We start from the raw sequence: 22869 nt of genomic DNA on the forward strand, positions 1-22869 counted from the left end.
ACATACAAATTTGCATTTCAGATCACTTTCTAAATATTCTGTGTGTGTGTATGTGAGCAAGAGATTGACTGAGGGCTGGGCTAGGTTGGGTGTTGGCCTTTGTTTCAGTACCTGAAAATAAAATACCAATCAGATTATCCAGAGATCTGTCGCCATAACAGGTGTGTTTTCTGTACTCTCTCCATATGTTTTTTTAATTAAATTATGTTTAGTTGTTGTTACAATTACTGCAGTTGATCGAATAGAGAAACTGTGATCCAAATTAACTGGAATAGTTCTGGAAAACAAAAGTATTCTTGGAAAGCTGAAGATCCTAGCCTGGATGTGGACTCTTTTCTGACTCTTTTCTGGCCAAGCATCCTAATCTGGTTTTTAGATTTAATCTAGAAACAGGCTCTTTAGTGTGTCACAGCAGGGTAGACCTACAGAGAACCTGGAGACCACATCACACCCTGACAGGAGATGAATAACCACACCAATGACACCACTTTGCTGTCTGGAGGCACCTTCGATAGAATTAAATTTGAAATCTCAGCCTTCTCCATCAACCTCATCCTGGGTCTCCCCTCCAATGGCTACGTCCTGTGGTTGATCAACAGGGGAGTGGGTGGGACCATGGCCTCAGAGTTCTTCATCCTCAACCTGACGGTGATTGAAATGTTGTTTAATTTGTCTGCCATCCTCGTTTTCCTCCGTCTTTACTTTGAGTCAGGTTTCACCAAAGACATACGGGCGTTTTCTTTTGGACTCCATTGTGCTGGTCAGCCCCTGTTCCAGACCTGCATCTGCCTGGAGCGCTACCTGGCAGTGGTCCACCCTGTGGTCTTCCTCAGGTACAAACCCCTGAGGTACAGGCTGGCCTGCAGTGCCCCAGTCTGGATGATAGTTATTGGTTCATGTTTGTTTTCAGTGCTTGTAGTAAGAGCGAACTGTATTCTATTACTATATTGTGTGTACATGGGCATGTATCTGATCTTGTTCTCTGTGATGCTGTTCTGCTGCCTCTCAGTCCTCAGGGCTCTGAAACGTCCCGGGCCAGGGGAGGGAGAGAGAGGGAGGGAGGGGGGCAGTGACATGAAGAAGAGGGCTTTCAATACCATTAGGTTCTTTTTGATATATGCGGGGATGGTCAGCATCCCAATGATCGTGTCCTTTTCCATGTACGTTATGAATCCTCACATACAAGCCGTGCTGGAGCCCTTCCTGGAAGGTGTCTCCACCGTGAGCGGAGTGCTCCAGCCCCTCTACTACCTCCACAGGGCTGGGAGACTGCCCTGCAGATGGAGGGGAATGGGTGGAGGGCTGGGGGAGGGGAGGGGTTAGGGATGTGTAGGAGTGGGTGTGTGTGCCAGGATGCTAATCTTGTGGTTAAATAACACTTATTTAAATTGTTATCTAGGAATACATTAATTTGAATGTTTATACAATCTAATATAATGCTAATGTATGTGGTGGATGTGGACTCAACAGAGCATACTAGGAATAGTTAAACTTTCTACAGGATTATTATGATTTTTTTATATTTTTGAAAAGATTTCTACAGGTTGAAAACAAAATAAAAGTAAAGTTTGCATCATGCAATGGAGAATGGTTTTGACTCTACCATACTCTATTTTATTCTGCTTAAGTGTGCTAGATTATTCTTCTCTGCTATGAGCGAAGCTAGTTCATTTTCATTTAATTTGTATTTATTTGATCAAGAGGGACAGTGTACATTCATGAACATTCAAATGTAAATGCACCCAATTATAGCCAAAAGGGTAGTGTACAACTCTGCCAAAGTCAAACCTATTTCCATGTCAACTGTAACCGTTATCAATAAATGGTCAAATCTAATACGTCACTAAACTGCTTAAATCTATTCTGTTTTAGGCTTCTCTGTTCTCTTCTCCTTTCACTGTGTGTGAACAAAAAGTTTCGAAAAGCTGAAAAAAATGAATCGAAAAAATGGTTCACTTAAAATCTTTAAACTGTTGAAAATATTTTCATTAAAAAATGCTTTGATAAGTTCAAAAACATATTTTCCCAAAAATAGTTTTTGCAGGTTGAAAAAATGTTTCACATTTTTTTTTTACAGGTTTAAAAACATTTCTAAAAAAGGTTTGGAAAAAAAACTTGTGTAGGGTAAAAAACAAAATTCGAAGAAAAGTTTCCAAAAAAAGTTTGCTTCTCCTATCATTGTGTGTGAACAAAAAGTTTCAAAAGGCTGAAAGAAAGAAACAAATCTACAGGTTGAAAAAAAAGAATTAGAAAAAGTTTAACAGGTTTAACCAAAGATTTTGAAAAATACGTTTCTACAGGTAAAAACAAAACAACTTGAGTGAAAAAGTGTTGTCAATACTTTTTAAACTGTACTCTGTACTTCTACTTGAGTGAAGGATGTGTGTACTTTTGCCATCTCTGGTTAGAGGTGAATGCTGATGTTGATCCAAAGTAGTCCTTGACAATAACAGACGTTTTTGACGTCACAAAAATGATCAGCTGAAGACAGAGAAGGGGGGGGGGTGCATACCTTAGAGTATGTCTGTGGGGGTGGCGTTGATAGGGCAACAAGAGAAACAGAGAGGGGAAGGATAGTAATAGAAGAATAAGAAGAGAGAAATTGGGGAAGGAGAGTGAAGTTGAAGAGAGAGAGAGAGAGAGAGAGAGAGAGAGAGAGAGAGAGAGAGAGAGAGAGAATAGTAGGCCAGAGAGAGAGAAAGGAAAAAGGGAATGAAATGTTTTGAAAGGACTACACCTGTTGGGCAGGTTGGATTGGCAGGGGGAGGAGAGGGGACGGGACGGGACGAACGAGGAAGTTACCTGCTTAACTACAGTCATGATGAGTTTCTGATCTCAGTCTGACCTACAAAGACAAGAGAGACAGAAAGAGCAAGAATCCTGGAAAACATTCATTTGGGAGAATAGAGCCTTCACTGAAACAGGTAGAGTTATATCTGAATATCCTAAACATTAATCCAGTTTACTTTTACCTACTATATGTTTGTACTGAAAACGTAATACTGTGTATGTGTGTGTGTGTGTGTGTGTGTGTGTGTGTGTGTGTGAAGTGTGGATCCCAGTAAAGCTGGTTAATGGTTGCCTTACAACCCTTCCATTACTATATAACACACGATAAATAATATTAGTCAATTCTCTGTCTCATATTGGTATGCAGTGTCTGTCTGTCTGTCTGTCTGTCTGTCTGTCTGTCTGTCTGTCTGTCTGTCTGGATGAAGTTAAAGCAGTGCATTGTCTTCTTTCTTATCATCACCTATGATCAAAATGTTAAAGTTCTGTCTTGACATTCCTCACCTGTGCTCCACTGATGACAGCTGATAATCTGTCAGATTCCTCTGATGAATGATAGTGATAGTGTCTCATCCTTTCCTGTGCATTGTTTATTTTTACTGGGATTGATTTAAAGCTGAATGAAACAAAGAAACATTGAATTTTATTGTGTGAGCATCAAATGGGTGAAACAGGAATTGAAGATGGTTTGTGTTTCCTGTTGAGAGTAAGTTGTTTGCTGTTGTTTGCCACAGGCGAATGGATATAAAAAGAAAAATATTTCCTTCCAGTGTTGTAACACAGTGTGTTGTGTGTGTGTGTGTGTGTGTGTCTGTGTGTGTGTGTGTGTGTGTGTGAAAGAGAGAGAGACAGAGTACATGACACAGGCAAATTCCTTTCTGGGGTGCATAACTTACATACCTTGGTTATCTGGACACTTGTCAGTTTGGGCTCCCATGCGTGCTCCCAGGCAAGGCGTGTACGTGCGTACACATGGGAACAGGCAAGGCGTGTACATGTGTACACGTGGGAACACTTCCAGGTAGAGATCTTGAAGTACTGCTACCACTGTATTACTACCAATTGCAGTAATACGTTTCCTCTGCTCTCCTCTCCTCCTCTCCTCTCTCCCCCATCTTCTCCTCCCTCCTCTTCCCCCTCCTCCCCACTCCTCCAGTATGTCTCTGTCCACCAGTCTCCTGTCAGAGGACCAGTTCACCTGCTCCATCTGCCTGGATGTGTTCACCAACCCGGTCTCCACACCGTGCGGACACAGCTTTTGCCAGGTGTGCATCTGCTCCTACTGGGACAGCAACGGCAACAAGGCTTGCCAGTGTCCCCTCTGCAAGGAGAGCTTCCGAAAGCGCCCCGAGTTGCACATCAACAGGACGCTGAAGGAGATCACCGAGCAGTTCCAGCGCATGTCAGAGGCGGGGCTGGATGTAGGGGGAGGACTGGGAGGAGGAGGGGGAGGTGTGGAAGGGGGGCGGGGAGGGGGAGGGGTGTCAGGGCCGGACTCGCGCCCCCCCGTACCCCCAAGACCAGGAGAGATGCCGGTCAGCCTGATCGCTGAGATGAAGAATCGCTTCCAGCGTCCTGCGACGTCACGGACTCCCCCGCCAGTCTCCTACCCTCACCCGTCCACTCCGCAACACACACTCCCTCCCCCACCCTCCCCCGGCACGGCCCTGCCCTCACAGAGGAGGTTCACCCTGAGTGGGCCGGCTGACTCAACCCCCGACGCCCCGCTGTGTCCCGCCCACCTGCGCGGGCTGGACTTGTTCTGCAGGACAGACCAGACGTGTGTGTGCGCCACCTGCGTGGAGACAGAGCACCAGGGCCACATGATCTTACCTGCCAAGAGAGAGTGGCAGATCAAGAAAGTAGGGAGCAGGAGTGTGAGGAAGAGAGAGAGAGAGAGAGAGAGAGAGAGAGAGAGAGAGAGAGAGAGAGAGAGAGAGAGAGAGAGAGAGAGAGAGAGAGAGAGTGGGGAGTGTATGTGTGAGAGAGCATTTTGTGTGCGTCTGTGTGTTCACGCGGGCTTGTCTGCTCTGATTGTGTCCTCAGTCCCAGCTGGGCATCACAGAGGTGGAGCTGAGGGACTTGATCACTGAGAGAGAGAGGAAGGTGGAGGAGATCAAGACTTGCCTGCAGGACATACAGGTGACACACCTCTCTTTTTTCTGTTTCTTTCAATCTCTTCATTCCTTTTGACCACATCTTACTTTTCAAGCATGTTTCAGAGTCTCTTCTTCCCATTTCCTGTTGACTTCTGTCAAATCAAATCAAATCAAATCAAATTTATTTGTATAGCCCTTTTTACACGCAAGCATGTCACAGAGGGCTTCACATACGCCCATAGAACTGCCCCTCAACCAACCTAAACCCTCAAGGAAGACAAGGAAAAACTCCCAGAAAAACTCCCAACGGGAGAAAAAATGGAAGAAACCTTGGGAGGAGCAATTCAGAGAGGGATCCCCTCCTCCAGAGACGGTTGGCAAGAGAGAGGAGCAGAACACAAGCTAAACATAGTCATACAGTGTCAATGGGTTTTAAAACACCAAAAATCCATTGTTCGGCTTTATAGACGTTGGATGGGACCTGGAAACTCGCTGTTGACCGTCATGGAGGCTGGTTTCCGGTTGACGACCTGGTCCAGCGTTGGTAGACCGACGACCAGGCAGGTCCTGACAGCTCAGACCCCCCACACCACAAGGGATGTGTGGGGGGGACAGAGAGGAGAACAGGGATTAGAGAATGCCAGGAGCAGCTAACAGTTTCAGTCGTAATAGAATGAGATCCCCACCGGTCAAGTGTGGACTAGTGCAGCAATTTAACAAAGCTAAGAGGGTATGTGATGCAGCCCCACACACCAAGACAGCGACAGCCCCCCTTGGTTGGAACATGAAATCTGTTCCAGGGGAAACAACTCTAAAATAGGTTATATTTATACGAATAAGGATGAAAACAACCAGCCCCCCGTTGTCTCCAACTAGTAAACTATAACAATTAAAATATACAGCAACGGAACTATTACAGTAACAATATACAATAACAGGTTTACTTTATTTGTAGCATTTAAATGGGCAGTGTGAACATAAGCTAAAATTACAATTTAAAAGTTACATGTGATACACACATAGGCAAACGCACACCCCAGGTTTACATAGAAAGTACACACATTTAACAATCATAGGATTGACTAAACAGGAACGTTTTTAATCTAGTTTTAAATGTCGAAACAGTATCAGCCTCCCTAATTGAGACAGGTAATTTGTTCCAGAGAAGAGGTGCTCTATATGAGAACACCCTACCTCCAGCAGTTTTTTTCTTAATTTTGGGTATTACCAGATAGCCGGCATCTTGAGATCTTAGAGTCCTTGCGGGGCAATAGGGTGCAAGGAGACCGGAGAGGTACAGTGGTGCCAATCCATGTAGAGATTTGTAAGTTAGTAGTAAAACTTTGAAATCAGCTCTGGCTTGGATAGGGAGCCAGTGTAAAGAGATAAGAGTAGATGTTATATGATCAAACTTTCTTGTTTTTGTCAATAGTCTAGCAGCAGCATTTTGTACCCGCTGTAAATTTTTCAAGTAGGTAATTGGGAGGCCAGAGAACAACACATTGCAGTAGTCCAATCGGGACGTAACAAAAGCATGTATTAGTTTTTCAGCATCATCCTTTGAGAGGAATTTTCGTATTTTGGCAATATTACGTAGATGGAAAAATGCAGTTCTGGTGATTTGTTTAATATGGTACTCAAACGAAAGGTCTGGGTCCAATGTGACTCCTAAATTTTTTACCAACTGGCTTTGAGATACTTTGACACCATCTAAGTTTAAGGTCAGATTGGATAAATTATTTCTGTATTTTTTAGGGCCGAAAATTTGAACCTCGGTTTTATCCGAATTAAGAAGAAGGAAATTTGCTGTCATCCAAGTTCTCAACCCGGAAACACATTTTTCCATAGCATGTGGAAATTCTCCAGGCTTTATGGACATGTATAGCTGAGTATCATCTGCATAACAGTGAAAATTTACCCCAGAGCTTCTAATTATGTTTCCTAAAGGCAACATATAGAGTGAAAATAACAGAGGGCCTAGAACTGAACCCTGTGGTACTCCGTATTTTACAGTAGTGCTCCTGGATGAGCAACCATCATAGTGGACATATTGTGATCTATCAGATAGATACGATCTAAACCACTGAAGTGAAGTACCAGAGATCCCAACATAGTTCTCCATACGCTCCAGGAGAATCTCATGATCCACAGTGTCAAATGCTGCACTAAGGTCTAGAAGAACCAGAACAGAGATAGAGCCCGCGTCAGAGGCTAATAATAGATCATTGACTACCTTAGCTAATGCAGTTTCAGTGCTGTGGTGAAGACGAAATCCAGACTGGAGAGGTTCATAAAGCTGATTTGAGGAGAGGTGCTCAGTTAGCTGTTGTGCCACAGCTTTTTCTAAAATTTTGGAGAGAAATGGCAAATTTGAAATTGGCCTATAGTTGCTAATACAACCTGGATCCAGGTTTGGTTTTTTAAGAAGGGGCTTAATAATAGCTTGTTTGAAATTGTCAGGGATTTGTCCAGTTACAATAGATTCATTAATAATACTAAGCATGGAAGGTCCAATAATAGGGAGAAGTTCCCTACAAAGTTTGGCAGGGAGGGGATCAAGAAGGCAGCTGATGGGTTTCGAGGAATCTACCAGCTCGATGAACGCTTCCATAGAAATAGGGTTAAAGTGGGTAAGAGCCTCAACATGCAGCATGCTGGGTATAGAGTCAAATTCTGTGTTGATGGCCACTCCTCCAGGCCTAGTCTGTAGTTTGTCCCTTATTGCATAGATTTTTTGGTCAAAGAAATCTAAGAAATCATTGGGAGAGAGATCTGAACTAACGCAGAGTGTACTTTTCTTAGTGAGTTTTGCAACAGTATCAAATAGGAACTTTGTGTTGTGTTTGTTCTTACTAATCAATTTCGAGAAATATTCTGATCTGGACCTGATGAGGACTTGCTTGTACTCAATTTGGCTGTCCTTCCAGGCCAGGCGGAAAACCTCCAATTTAGTGGTACGCCACTTATGCTCTAATTTTCGAGTGGACCTCTTGAGAGTGCGGCTTTCCTCTGAATACCATGGAGCCATTTTCTTGTCTTTTCTTTTCCTTGGTTTGAGTGGGGCAACAGAATCTAGGGATAACTGAAGAACCAAATTCAGATCCCTTGTTTTAGCATTTAATGATTTATTTGGGACGTCCAGTGCTTCTAGTGCAGCAGGTAGAATATTAGCCAGTTCCATAGCTGTGTTTGGGGTTATGCAGCGGCTAGTAGAAATATTCTGGGTGCCTCCAAGGCTCTGGCAGAGATCCATTTTAAAGGTAACCAGGCAGTGGTCTGATAATATAGGATTGTGGGGGTGGACAATGTCCTCTTCTCTCTCCTTTATCTACTCCTCCCCTCCCCTCCCCTCCCCTCCCCTCCCCTCCCCTCCCCTCCCCTCCCCTCCCCTCCCCTCCCCTCCCCTCCCCTCCCCTCCCCTCCCCTCCCCTCCCCTCCCCTCCCCTCCCCTCCCCTACCCTCCACTCCCCTCCCCTCCCCTCCCCTCCCCTCCCGTCCCCTCCCCTCCCCTCCCCTCGCTCCCCCTCTCTCCAGGTGTGTGCGGAGCGGGAGACGCAGGGCACGGTGCATGTGTTCACCTCCCTGGTGGCCAGCGTGCAGCGGTGCCAGGCGGAGCTTCTGCAGTTGGTGGAGACGGCCAGGAGGGCGGCGCAACACCGCGGCCAGGCGCTCCTCAGGGAGCTGGAGCAGGAGATCTCGGAGCTGAAGAAGAAGAGCAGTGCTCTCACACAGCTGGGACAGACGGACGACTGTGTGCTCTTCCTCAGGGTGGGCGCCTGGTCTCTAACTTTCCCCTCTTCCTCCTTGTTGTGACGATGTCCAAGGATACATAATCGATGGCAAAGGAATTTTTTTACCATCATTAGAAAGTGTTGACCAGCTGTTTGATTAGTAGCTGGCTGGGAATCAGGGACCTATTGACCTTGAAAAGAGAAATGGCAAGTCTCACTGAAAGCTCATCCTTTCGCTCCTTAACCACCATGCTCCTCTACCTCCTCTCAAATCTTCTCTTCCACCTGCAGACTTTCCCCACCATTGCCAGCCCTCCGCAGACCAGGGATTGGTCTGACGCCAATGTGACTTCTGAGCTCTCCTCAGGATTGGTGCTTCGAACAGTCAATCAAATGGTTGAGCGTTTCCAGGAAGAGCTGAGGAAATTGCCTGAAATCTGTGAGTGATCACCACTGATCACGCATACATCTTTTATCACACAGTCAGATTCAGTCAATCAATGTGTACAATGAGGAATTTTATGAATGAAAAATGCCATACTTTATTACATATCACATGTTGGACACCACCACTGTCGAAGCATATAATGGAATCTAATGGACTCTAATATAATAGTATAATGAGCTCTGAAACGTACTTTCTACAGGTGGCTCTGTAGCACCAGCAGGTTTACAGCCACCAACAGACCAAACTGTCTCCAGACCCAACCCAAGTAAGCTTTAAATTCTCTCTCTCACTCTCTCTCACACACACACACACAAGAGGGTCGATCAAAACTGAAGTGTTTTAACGTATCCTTGATTCCCTTACCTCTCTCTTCATCTCCCTCCATCTCTATCTCTCTCCATCTCTCTCTCTCCATCTCCCTCTCTCTGCAGAGGTGAGGAAGGTGCAAGAATATGCAGGTAGGTTCACTAGTAGAGTGGTCTGTCAACTCTCATATGTCACACAGACCGATACAAATACAAGAAACTGCTCTTCCGCTGATGGACTCTCTCTCCCTCCATACACCTCATCCCCTCTCTTTCCACACGCACCCCCCACTTTCTCCCCCTCCTTCCACACGCCCCCCCCGTCTCCCCTCTCTTGCACCCCCCCCCCCCGTCTCCCCTCTCTTGCACCCTACCCCCCAACCGTCTCCCCTCTCTTGCACCCTCCCCCCCCTGTCTACCCTCTCTTGCACCCTCCCCCCCCTGTCTACCCTCTCTTGCACCCTCCCCGTCTCCCCGTCTCCCCTCTCTTGCACCCTCCCCGTCCCCCCGTCTCCCCTCTCTTGCACCCCCCCCCCCCCCCCCATCTCCCACTCTCACCCCTCCCCGGTCTCCTGCTCCCTTCCATAGTTGACGTGACGTTGGACCTGGCCACGGCCCACCCCCGCCTCCTCATCTCTGAGGACAGGAAGCAGGTGCGCTGCAGCGATCAGTACCAGACCGTGCAGGACGGGCTGCAGAGGTTCAACCGTGTGGTCTGCGTTCTGGGGCAACCCGGCTTTTCCTCTGGACGCCACTACTGGGAGGTGAGCACACACACACACAGCCACACACACAGCCACACACACACACAAAGTCACGCACACACACACACAGCCACACACACACACAGCCATACACACAAAGTCACACACACATACACACACACACACACAGCCACACACACATACAAACCCACACACACATAGCCACACACCCAACAAAACAATTTAGACTGTAGGTAAACACCCTCAAATGAATTCCTTCCCTCTCTCCCTCCCTTATTCATTACCTCCTCCCCCATTCCCTCCCTCCTTCCCTTATTCATTCCCTCCATCCATCCAGGTGGAGGTGGGAGGGAAGACGGACTGGGATGTGGGCGTGGCCAGCAGCTCCATCAACAGGAAGGGGAAGATCACTGTGAGCCCCGCCCACGGGTACTGGTTTCTGTCGCTGAGGGACCGGACGGACTACGCCTTCCGCACGGAGCCCTCCACGGCCCTGGGCCTGACCACCAGACCCAGCAGGCTGGGGGTGTTCGTGGACTACGAGAAGGGCCAGGTGTCCTTCTACGACGTGGAGGCCAAGCTGCTGATCTACACGTACACGGATCGCTTCTCAGACACCATCCACCCCTTCTTCTCCCCCTGCACCAACAAGTCCGGCTGCAACGAGGCACCTCTAGTCATCTGTCCCGTCTCGCTGCCTGACTGAGGATTCTGCAATGGGGAGGGCGGAGGGGCTTACTCATAGTTAGAAGTGGATGAGGTCAATCTGGATGTTTCTGGTATATAGTTGTCTTACAGTAGTCCGTAGGTAATACATTCACATTCCAATAGTCTGTAGACAGGTCTTGTACGAAGCAGTCTTGTGCCAGTGCTTGAGCACCTGACCTGGTCCTGACAGGTAGAGGCTGACATCTAGTGGACATTTAGTGTTTTGCATTGGGTTTGGAAAGAAGGTGGAGAAGAATGGAAGGATGGAAGGAAGGAAGGAAGGAAGGAAGGAAGGAAGGAAGGAAGGAAGGAAGGAAGGAAGGAAGGAAGGAAGGAAGGAAGGAAGGAAGGAAGGAAGGAAGGAAGGAAGGAAGGAGTATTGACATGTACCGAGAGAGGATGGGTTGAATCTCATTCCATGCTTGTTGATCTCTGTTCACATTGATTAGCAAATATAGAAAATGTTATGCCCTGTTTAGAACCATGTTTATTTTTCTGTCATTTGTCTATCTTTAAATTCTCTAACTCAAATCTGATTTCCTTTTTTTTATTCTTTATTGTATACCTTTGGCCTATCTGTGGTCTTTATGCATGAGTTGGTGTATTACGTTATTTGATAATCGAATAAAATGAGAAAAATAGATGCCTCAATGGGAACTTCACATATATGAACAGAAGCATCAAAGCAACCAGGCAGAGTCATGTAGACAGTAGACTGGTCGACCCCTCATCTTGATGAGACTGCCCCGCGCTATTGTCAGAAACCATCGACCAATGATGATTGCGCCTCATCCACCAGAAAGGTACGCGGCGGCGGTGCGTCGTGCTGTATCCGTATAGTTGGTAAACGGACTGCGGAGCGTGCAGTGCCCTGTCAAGGAACCGCATGTTCGAATGAAGTGATAACCTCAGTGATAACATTCGGTTTGATATGAGTTGCGCAACGAATTGGCACTGAACAGATATAATCGCGGTAAGTTGATCATCTTTTTGGTTGTATTTCTAATCATGTATGTTCATAGTTCGAAGCTCGCTTGGTTGTTTGGGAGATATCTGGTTGCACCAGACTGCTGCTTATGAAATGATCAAATGACGAGTGCGTCTAAATTGCTGCGGCACAGTCTTGGGTAGAACTGACGGGTTTAAAGGTGTTTTATGTAGTAAACGGCTGCATTATTGACTCGGCCTGGTTGTCGCTCGTTGAGAGTTGTAACGACAACTCCATCCTGGCGCGGGATGGGCGACATCGTGACCAGTCTCCTCCTCCACCATATTGCAACTCCAACCTAATGTAAATAAGAGATGTCCCTTAACTCCTATACGTCCGTAAATTATGTAAATCGTTCTTTGAAATCCAAACGAGGATGGTGACTCAAACCAAATCAAACTGTAAAATAAACGCAGCGCGCGCCGCGCCCTTCTTTGGTGCGGTTTCGCTTTTCATGCAGCGGTTGCCGCATGCGCGTGTCATTCGATAAAGGCAGGTGGCTCCGGAGAAGACAACGACTTTGTCTATGGCTCTCCCTCTGTCTGCCGTTCATCACTGACAACCGAGAAAGGTCACAATGTGTTTTCTACAATATCTTCGTTTTCTTTCCCTATCGATTGGCGATTTAGGTTACATAACAATCAGAATGTCTCTTTCTAGTGATCATAGTAGTGATGTCTGTGAATTAGGATCTTGTCTATAGTGTCAAACCCATAAGAAAATCACAGTTTCTTTTAGTAGTTTGTGCTGGCTGCTAAGCTTTGGGCTGAGATAAGCTTCTTTATTGAGTACGTCAGCTCTGCCATTGTAGCATTCAGAGTCCCAGCTGGACTATTAATGACATACACACACATACATACATACACACACACACACACACACACACACACACACACACACACACACACACACACACACACACACTCTATCTCTCTCGCTCTCTCTCTTTCTCTCTCTCTCACCAAAACAACTGTGGGATTACCAGGGAAAAGTTCATCATGGGTCATACAGTGAAGAGTCTGTCCCAATTCTCTGCCTTTGTCTCCAAAGTTAAATATAGTAGTAAATAAATAAACACAGTGTGGACTCATCTCCCACTCCAGAGAGTTCAGAGGGAAGGGAGGTGTTCTGGAACACAGGGAGTGCTGTCAGATGCTCTGAGTCAGATGCTACCCATGTGGACTGTTTAAGGATCAACGTTCCCTCATCATACAGCTTTAACCCTTCCCCTCTAACACTGACCTGACCTGACAGCAGATCACACGAAAGGATCGTAGTGTCTCTCAGGAGACTTGATGGAAACTGTTCACCAATGGCATGGTGATCACCTGAAGGACATTGATTATTCTGTCCTTTCTCTCCCTGCCTTTCTATGTCCCCCTTTCCCCCTTTCCCCCTTTCCCCCTCTCTTCCTGTCCTTCCTTCCTTCCTTCCTTCCTTCCTTCCTTCCTTCCTTCCTTCCTTCCTTCCTTCCTTCCTTCCTTCCTTCCTTCCTTCCTTCCTTCCTACTTCCTTCTGCCCTTCTATCCTTCCTTCCTTATTTACTTCCTTCCTTCCCTCCTACTTCCTTCCCTCTTTCCCTCGCTCCTCCTTCCCTTTTTTACTCTTTGATGTCATCGGCCCTTTCCCACAGGAGGTCAGTGATGACATCATCAACAGGGCACCTGTCTTCTGAGTCTGTCTGAACCCTTGTCCCAGGTCTCACTCGTACCGTCAGCATGGCAACAGGGAGGAAGGGTGAGTCCCTCACTGCCCCCCGAATACCAAGAGGCTGTGTGTATGTGTGCGTGTGTCTGTGTGTGTGTTTAGCATGTGTGTGGGAGAGAAAGAGTGTTATGTGTAGCGTGTGTACTGTAATACACAATAAGTGGTGTGTGTGTGAGACGTGTGTGTCCTTATTTTTGCATCTGACATGGTCTGGATTTAGATTATTTAATCTCTGCCATTGCCTCATATTATCTGCGTCGATTTCATTCCCTCTCAGCTATTTTAAACCTATAATTCCATGTGTGTTATTTAAGATGAAGACACAGACAACCACAAACTGCATTCCATCTGTCTGTCTGTCTGTCTGTTTGTTTGTCTGCACCACTATCTGCCTTTTTCCTCTTATTTCTTTTAGTTATTTTCTGTCAGCTTCCATCTGTGTGTGTCTATCTCTGTGCGTGTCTCCATGTGTGTGTTTCTATGTGTGTGTCTCTCTGTGTGTGTCTCTATGTGTGTGTCTCTATGTGTGTGTCCTGTCCCTGACCATGCTATGCTCTGTGTAATTCAAGGCTCCACCTCAAAGGGGGGAGGGGTGCGTTTCCCCGACGACGATGAACCTCCAGGCTCGCCCACGCGGCGAGACGACCTATCAAACGACGCCAGCATCATCGCTATCCCAGAGAAGGACGGCGGTTTCCTGGTCAAGGTGGGTGGGACCTAAAGGAGGCCTAGAGTACTTTTAACTTGTGTGTGTGTGTGGGTGTATGTGTGTGTGTGTTTGTGTTTGTCAGGTAATGGTTTCCTTTTCCAATAGTCTATGACTCATCTTGTGGCCATCTGTGATGTGTGCGTGAGGATGTGTGAGTGCGTATTTGTGTGTGTTCTAATGTGGGGGTGTATGTGTGAAATTGTGTGTGTGTGACTGTGTGTTTGTGTGTGTGTGTGAATGTCCGCATAACTCAGCCTCTCTCTCCGTCCCACCAGGCTGGCTTCCTGAAGACCCAGCACCGCTACGAGATCGTCTTCACCATGCTGGAGGTGCCATCCCTGGGGAAGGACGTCTGCTCCCTCCTCCCCTCTTCCTCCTCCTCCCCCACTGCCAGGGCCGACCTCAGAGTCACCCGCCTCTCGCCCACACCCGAGGGTATGAAGAGGGGTCGGGAAAACAAGAGAATGCCTCAGCATCACACACTGGGGAAATGATCTTTGGGGAAATTATGTTTGATTACTTCAAAGCACTTTCAATCATGTTGCATTAAAGTAAGAACTAAACATTATTCCAAGAAGCGGGCATCTTCAAAACTGCCAGGGTTTTCTTTGTTGTGATCAAATGTTTATGGATAAGCCTGGTGTTTTGGAAATGAATCTGAAACTGGCTGTAGGGGTTTGATTGTTCGCTAATAATAGTCAGGACATGTAAAACTGTAACTGTCTGGGTCTATATTGGGCACGGGCAGGCCTGTTTATTTGATAACCTCTGTCCCCAGTATGAAGGTCAGGCAGGGTGGGGCACAGATGCCCCGCTACCAGACAGACACCAGCCTGGAGACAACAGAGCCTAGCAGATCAATATAACCGCTCCCATTACAGACCAATAGACAAACACACACACACTCTTACACACACACATACACACATACAGACTTACACACACACATTTGTATCCACACACATACACACACAGTATGTAGTGAGTGGAGGAGATCCGGCAGCCCTCTACGTGAGGTCTGAATCTGAGCTTCCCTCTGGGCTCTCAGACAGGGCTCTGGTCAGACCTGTTGTCTAACAGCTTCTAATACAGTCACGGTGTCACCCGCCTGATCTGTGCTGCTCCCCCTCAGAGTACTCTGCTCAGGCTGGCAGGATCTGGGGGAGCAGGGGTGCTTTGAATGAATGTCTGAATGTCTCTTTCTCACTATCTCTCTCTCTCTCTCTCTCTCTCTATCTCTCTCTTTCACATCTTTCTCTCTCTCACTCTCTCTTTCCTTTTCTTTCTCCCTCCTCCACCCACCCACTCCCCCCCCCCGCCCCTCCCTGTACAGGAGGTGTGAGGGTGACATGTGAGTACACCACCCACCAGGAGGGGGTGCTGCAGGAGGAGCTGACTCTGGGCAGCAGGGGCCGGAGGGACCGAGGCCTGCGGGTCAGACTGCAGGCACGCGTCATGGGTGAGGGTACACAAACTCTGGAGCATACACTCTGTATATAAATGGACGTACAGTATGGATACTGTACTATAGTAAACATGCTAACATCTCCCTCTGGTGGAATAATACCTCATTGCAAGCCTCCTACTATCACAGTCTATCAACATGATCTCAGCAAAAGTTTACTCTCTACAACTACTATTCTCTTTTTTTTTGCCATTTGTCTCTTTTCCTGCTACTTTGTGCTCTTTGTCTCTATGTCACTTCCTCCTCTGGCTTTTTGTATCTCCCTGCCTTTCCTGTTTCTGCTCATTCTCTCTCCCTTTCCATCTTGTCCTTCTCTTTTTCCCTTTTTCATGTACATGTATACCAAATTTCCCCTAGTGGGATGATAACATTTGACTTCACTTCCCTCGACTTCCCTTCCCCCCCCTCTCTTTTTCTCCTGTAGATCGTCATCACGGGACGCCCATGTTGCTGGAAGGAGTTCGGTGTTTAGGGACAGAGAAAGACAATGACTCAAAGCACAGTGACCGGAAAAGGATATGACCCTCTGCTTATAGAAACCAGCCATGATTGAGCTAAACCAGCACTGAACTACTCTCTCTCTTACACACACACACAGAGACACTCTCTCTCTCTCTCTCTCTCTCTCACTCTCTTTAATACACACACACATTCTCTCTCTCTCTCTCTCTCTCTCTCTCTCCCTCTCAAATACACACACACATACATTCTCTTTCTCATACTCTCACACGTAAATTGTATTTTTCTCTCTCTTACACACGCACACTCACACAGGCTAGAGGTATAAGAATAACATCTTGACACACACACGCACATATTCACACTTTACAGGTGTTCTGTACGAAGCAGGCTTGTATTCACCTTTAAAACCAGGGGGCCTTGACCTCCTCTTAAAGTCACACACACCACACAGCAGAACATACATCACTACATGCAGCGCTCCATTATACACCCCACTGCAACACTTCTACAACACTGAAACATTGCATTACATAAACACTGCAAACGACACTGCAACACTCAGTCATATAACACTGCAAAACTCAGCCATATAATAGGCCCTACTGTACACAATACTACTACTAGACTGGACCAAGTTCTAATGAACACGTTCATTTACTGTATATCTGTTCTGAGAACTGGCCCTGATTACACTCCACTGCTCACCTCCCCTTCAGTCCACAACACAAGCCAAGTAGCTGCCTTAAATGAACAATCACTATGTATCTAAAATCACACTGTGTCATATCTGTATATGGATATGCTAAATTATATAAATATATATAAGCAATTACACACAATGAATGAAATGTCAGCTTAGGTGTTGTTTAAATGTGTTGTGTTATCTGTGTGAAATATTAACATCTTTCTGCCTGTGTGTTTGGTGTTTAACTTCTGTATTGATGTCTGTAGACATACAGTGTGTGTATTCTGTTTGTGACTTACGTGTATAGTTGTATTTATTTATTATTCTCTGAAACTGCACTATCAACAAGGAGGAATTCAATGTGAATGGTTAAAATATACAGACTGTCGATCGCAATAAAGAAAATGAACCCTTTTTTCTTCTACCTTTGACTGAATGGGAAATACGGGATAGGATGGGATATATGTTTTTGAAAGCAAGATCAAGTTTGACATTTCAGAAGACGATGGCTTTATGAGGCAGTGTCTGTACATCAGGTTAGTACATGGTCAGCTGCTCAAGTCAAGGGGACCTGATGCTGAACACAGGTTCTTATTCCAACCTTTGTTTTTATTCCAACCAAATAACTTGACTAAACAACACTTTTGACTTGTTGAAGTTCACCAAAAAAAAGACCAAAATGTATTTTTCGTAGTTTGTTTTATTGGTGCGCACAGACTACTTAGACAAAGTTGAATTTAATATGTGGGTATGAATGGGCCAAATAAAACTTATATTACATGTGTTGTCATTAAGCTGTAGGAAAGGTTGAGAGGTCCAGGTTATGTGTCACACATTCAGTGAGACTGGATAGATCACTTAGGTAACCAGATTTCATATGCTGTAGATAAATACATCAGGGGAGTCATCTGTGTGTCAGTGGATTAAGATGTTATGCTTAAATTGAAATTCCTGCAACAGCAGAAAGGTAGGTTTGTCTTGTGAATGAATGCTCCAGTTTCAAGTACAAAGTATATGTAAAATATGGTATAATTTGTCACTTGTCATTTTCAGCAATATCAATTCCACTTCTCAACAGGTCTGTGATGGACCCAACAGTGAAGCATGAGGAATCGTAGGTAGAATTATCCCTTTATTGTTTCCAAAACAGGCACATGCCTGAGCCCACAACCAAACTGAATGACCCCTACTCTAAGACATATACAAACAGGTCAAACCAATAAAGACACATGGGGGAAGACAAATGTCAAAAGGTTCAGTTATTGTGAGCATTTCTCTAACTAAAAAAATACAATCACGTAACCCCCCCTGCTCTTCTTAGGGACCTGGTACATTCCCATCCCCTCCTCCGGTTCATTAGGCCAGCCAATTCAAAATAAAGGAACAGATCTAAGCCCATGTGTAATGTAATGATTTGATATGTGTATGTGCATAATGTATGTCAATGCATATGGTCAAAATAATAACAAAAAGTAACATTTGGGAAAGGTTATAGAAGTATAAGGGTTATCAATGTTAAGGCTGCTGTGCGGGATATGGTACGGCCGTCAAAAGGTCACATGATTGACAATTTCCCTGTCATTAATGGAGGGAATTGTAAAAAAAACAAACAAAAAAAACATAACGTGTTTACTGAGAGGATACACTGACCAGAGAGTTTACAAGCACAACCTATTGGTTTGTTCACTTGGTGTATGTGGATTACTGATCATATTTAAAAACATGTGATGTGGAAATGCAATACAATAGGTAAAGTTATAATGATAACTTAACCCCAAGTGAGCTGGCAGGTAATGTACAATAAGAAAGATAAAATGTCTGCAAAGATATAAAAATGTGTGACAGGCAGGGGGAGATTGGAAGTTCTTTTGAATTTCATTGAGTGGAGCAGTCTGGCCACAAAACTTTTGCAAATTGATCCACTATCCCAGGGTTCTTGTCAAAGTCTTTTTCTGCTTCTTCTCTGAGAACTTGCCTCCTCAGATCATCTATCGTTTTGTCTTTTATCTTCATTTCCCCCATCATGCGCTCTAACTCTGACTCCAATTTTTCGTTCTCTCTGGGCTCTTTTTCGTAACGCTGTCTCAGTTCCTCCTCTCTCCTCTGGATGGCGCTCTCCACCTGTTGGTACATGGCATTGGTGTAGAACTGTCCTTGGTTCTGCTCCACCATGGCTGTGACCTTCTCCAGCAGCTGCTGCACCTGTTCTCGGTCCTCCATGTTCTCGTTGTTGAAGACGTGGTACCTGTTCCCACACTACTTCATGAGTTTCTTTAGATTTGCACCCCCTGCTTCAATAAAGTCCTCAATCTTTTTCCCTTTCAATTTGTCGCCACAGGTAAACAGGACCATTGTATGTTTCGATGCTGCCTCTCCGAAGATCTCCTGGACCCTGGCCACCGCCATCTGCTCCTCCTCTGTGAAGCGTCCGAGGGCCACAACCAGCAGGAAGACGTGGGGTCCAGGGGAGGAGAGGGCGATGCACTCCACCAGCTGAGTCCTGACAGAGGACTCTGAGAGCTCAGAGTCAAACAGTCCTGGGGTGTCTATGACAGACACCGTGGTCTCGGTTCCACTGGCCCTTTCACACTGTCTTGTCACTGACTGGGCAGCAAAGTCTACCTTGAACTGCTCTCTTCCCAGGATAGTGTTTCCTGATGCACTCTTTCCTGCTCCTGTCTTCCCCACCAGGACCATTCTGCACTGGAAATATATTATTGTAAATATGCTATACAATGCTCTATTGTAATTCAACAATATTTTAATTCACTCGTTTAATATTTTTTTATGTGTGGAAGGAATATGATCAAATTGCTCGATCAGATTTACATTCTATAATTAAATCCTTGCTGGACCTCCTCTCCTTCTGTCCACATGGGGGGTGCCGTAATAAAACAAGATGATAATAAGGCAATACAACCCTCAAATACCTCTGACTCCTACAATCCTACAAATTCAAGAAAGCTTCAACATCAAATATTAGGTAATTAATCTATATTGACTTGGTAAGTGCACTAACATTTCAGAAGTTTTATTTATTTGTCAATGTTTTGATCTGGTGTCAGCTTTTTATACTCCAAAGATGGAATTTCTTTGTGTAGGTGACAGAGTTCCGTTGGTCACTTCCCCAGGTTGGGATTCACAGATAAGTGTGAATGGAAGGTAACTTTAGAAACATGGTCTTAAAGTGTTCAGAAACCAATAAATCAAAGAGAATTGCAATGTGAGGTAATCGGACGAGAGACATTTTCAGTCAGGTTGTTTGATAACGTTGCTAACGTAAATTTGTTTAGATGCCAGTGCTATGCAACAGGAAGCAGTCTCTTAGTCAAATAAAAGCAATGCAAATTATTTACAATAATTTAATAATTAATAATTTTAATAATACAAGACTGATACACAGTATCAGAAAACTGAAGGTTTTAAAGGTTTTAAGGTTGCATAAAATGTCTATTTGTGCTTGTACTCTGGGATTCTCAGTTGATGAGATATTTAATTCTAAAGAAACATTTTTTTGCACATTGCTATTGCAAACTACTTTAACTGAACTGATTGTCCTGACGTGAACTAGCACTGAACTGAATTATCCTAAGATGACCTCACTACTAAAAACTGAAGGGTTACCTCAGGTGATCTACAACTAAAAGAACAAGACGTAGCACATTGTTTGGTTCTGTGTATTTAGGTTTCTGTTTTGTGTCCAGTCTTTGTCCTGTCATTACCCTAGTTACTGTGAGTTCCCTGTCTGTTCCTGTTTTGAGAAAAAAGGTGCTGACTGCCCATTATCCTGAGGCCAATATCCTCCTTCAAAGACTACAACACAGGTCCGATGTACGGCGATGTGCTTCTTTGCCTCAAGGCAAACGTTTTGTGGCACACTCTTCAATGCTTACAGCATAGGCCTACTATAAAATATTTGTTTGTAAACAACCCCCTAAGGGTCACAAACTGTCTATTTCGGTAATGAAGACATTAACAAGTATATCCTAAAATTACATGTTCACAATTTCTTTCTTTGGAAGATTAATGTCAACTCTCAGTAGTACAAACTGTTTTTTCAAAAACAAAGAATCTATTTTGCCATGCTTGCCATGGTTGTGTGTTCATAGTGATTGTGTAATCTTCCTGTAGGCAAAAACGATGATGAATAATGACGTGACGATGATCTGATCAGATTATTTGATAACGCTGCTAATGTACATTTGTTTAAATGCCAGTGCTATGCACCAGGAAGCAGTCTCTTAGTCAAATGCAATGCAAATTATTTAAAAACAAGACTGGTACAGAGCATATCAGAAAACTGAAAACACATTTGTCATTCTTCAGCTTCTAAAAACACCCACTGTGCAGCACTCCTCACCCCTCCTCTTCCTTCTCCTTGTGGAGCATTTCTACCATGGCTTTTGTGCCACAAATACCTTTGACTTCTCATTGAGCGACATGCATTAACACCCAGCCCAATCCTCTGTCCGTCAGTCTAAAGCATTGCCCTGAAAAGGGTCTGAATATCTTGCAAAAACTAAATTACAGAATAGTAATACAAATATAAAAAGGCTGTTGTAAGAGTTTTCAGCTGCTTATCTAATTGGTTAGACCATGAACCAAGAAGAACATGGTGATGATTCATCTTTCACACTAGTTGGCTGCATCAAGTGTCTGATCCTAGCACTGTTCTCTGATTGGTCCAGCTAGTCAAAGGCAGACAGAGATGGCAAACAGGGGTTCTTGATTATTTTCATAAGGACCCTAGGTGGACAGAGTTTTAACATACATACAAACATGAACATTTCACATAAAGGTAAACATTGTAAAAGAAGATTGTTCTGAAGGGGTTATTGTCTATCCCAGTGGTTCTCAACCCTGTCCTCAGGGACCCCCTGTCCTGCTTGTTTTAGATTTTTCCCTGCTCCAACACATCTGATTCAGATGCATGTTCGTTACCAGGCTTCTACAGAGCTAGATAACAACCCTTTTATTTGAATCAGGTGTGTTGGAGCAGAGAAACATCTAAAACATGCAGGACAGGGGCTCCTTAAGGACAGGGTTGAGAACCACTGGTCTATCTATCCCAATGCTACATTGACCTTCATGAAATGCGTTGATTCCCCATGGCTGAATCACCTAATTCCCAGTGGTGAAAATATGCTATCAACTTAGGGGGGACAATGATATGACATTTTCTCAAGAGCAATTCCTGAGGGGGACACCAAAATTACTGCTGTACCACAGCACATAAAAAAGCTCCATTGTGTCCATAATCAGCAAAGCGCTTTCATTGCATATTATTAATGTTATTGAAATTACATAGTTATGTTTACAGTGATTTATTGGGGGGGACAAATCATATTTTTCCCAGGATGCTTGGGGTCGTGTCTCCCCTGTCCCCCCCGGGGATTTCCGCCTATGCTAATTACCCCATCCTCACTGGTAAAACTGATGAACTTTTATAGTTTGAAGGGCTCAAAAAACGTTATCTCACCAAGAGCCATATTTATATGTAAATTCATATAAAATAACAATTTTACAAATTAAATAAGTAAAATCCAACAACAAGAATTTTGTTTTTATTAAAACAATACAACAATAATTTTCAACAAGAACGACCATGATGTTTTGTGTTCTCTCTCAGACTCACACCTGTCAATATTTAATGTAAAAACACAGATCCTTTTGTTTATATATCCCTTTATTTTATGTGCATCATTAGCAATACAAGCAGACCATTAGATTCATATTAGTTGAACTGGCAGTTGGTAATATTCTTTTAAAGTAGCAGATTATGGATTATTTATTTAAAAACTTTTTTCCATAAACAACTAGAGTTTGTGACCTTTGGTAGTTTGTTCACAAACAAAGTTTTTATACTAGGACTATGCTGTAAGCATTAAAGAATGTGCCACAAAACGTTCGCCTTGAGGCAAAGAAACACATCGCCGTACATCTGACCTGTGTTACGGTCATTGAAGGAGGATAATGGCCTCCCTCCTCTCTGTCATCCTTAGAAACATATGCATCATTAGTAGAGTAAGGCGAAATGTACCTTTATG

General features: G+C 44.6%; 3 protein-coding genes across 3 annotated transcripts; 2 read left to right on the top strand and 1 right to left on the bottom strand.

Annotated features, from left to right (window-relative positions):
- Positions 1–2837: 2837 nt before the first annotated feature.
- Positions 2838–11444, top strand: btr01 (bloodthirsty-related gene family, member 1). The gene is made up of 9 exons (XM_084687615.1): positions 2838–2924; positions 3947–4652; positions 4837–4932; positions 8424–8657; positions 8912–9059; positions 9268–9333; positions 9500–9526; positions 9962–10137; positions 10436–11444. Exons 2-9 carry the CDS (start codon positions 3948–3950, stop codon positions 10802–10804), a joined length of 1821 nt encoding a protein of 606 aa, XP_084543741.1. The 5' UTR covers positions 2838–2924; position 3947; the 3' UTR covers positions 10805–11444.
- Positions 11445–11650: 206 nt separating this feature from the next.
- Positions 11651–17226, top strand: adisspa (adipose secreted signaling protein a). Its single transcript, XM_084687166.1, has 6 exons — positions 11651–11779; positions 13428–13531; positions 14071–14207; positions 14486–14645; positions 15544–15669; positions 16100–17226. The coding sequence occupies exons 2-6, from the start codon at positions 13513–13515 to the stop codon at positions 16195–16197; spliced, it is 540 nt and encodes a 179-aa protein (XP_084543292.1). The 5' UTR covers positions 11651–11779; positions 13428–13512; the 3' UTR covers positions 16198–17226.
- Positions 17227–18664: 1438 nt separating this feature from the next.
- LOC146236832 (GTPase IMAP family member 7-like) lies at positions 18665–19522 on the bottom strand. Its single transcript, XM_084687167.1, is given in 1 exon segment — positions 18665–19522. A coding segment is annotated over 1 exon segment (822 nt). The 5' UTR covers positions 19520–19522; the 3' UTR covers positions 18665–18697.
- Between the last annotated feature and the right edge of the window lie 3347 nt (positions 19523–22869).

This window comes from Hypomesus nipponensis, chromosome 22 (genome assembly GCF_054491055.1).
Source record: "Hypomesus nipponensis isolate SF chromosome 22, ASM5449105v1, whole genome shotgun sequence".
In the NCBI taxonomy this organism is placed as follows: Eukaryota; Metazoa; Chordata; class Actinopteri; order Osmeriformes; family Osmeridae; genus Hypomesus; species Hypomesus nipponensis.

Excerpts from the sequence above, each read along its gene's own strand:
- btr01 (XM_084687615.1), top strand. The coding sequence starts at position 3,948 with ATGTCTCTGTCCACCAGTCTCCTGTCAGAGGACCAGTTCACCTGCTCC. Across the intron at positions 8,658-8,911 it reads ACTGTGTGCTCTTCCTCAGG|ACTTTCCCCACCATTGCCAG; the intron begins GTGGGCGCCTGG and ends TTCCACCTGCAG. Across the intron at positions 9,060-9,267 it reads GAGGAAATTGCCTGAAATCT|GTGGCTCTGTAGCACCAGCA; the intron begins GTGAGTGATCAC and ends TACTTTCTACAG.
- adisspa (XM_084687166.1), top strand. Across the intron at positions 14,646-15,543 it reads CCTCTCGCCCACACCCGAGG|GAGGTGTGAGGGTGACATGT; the intron begins GTATGAAGAGGG and ends CTCCCTGTACAG. Across the intron at positions 15,670-16,099 it reads ACTGCAGGCACGCGTCATGG|ATCGTCATCACGGGACGCCC; the intron begins GTGAGGGTACAC and ends TTTCTCCTGTAG.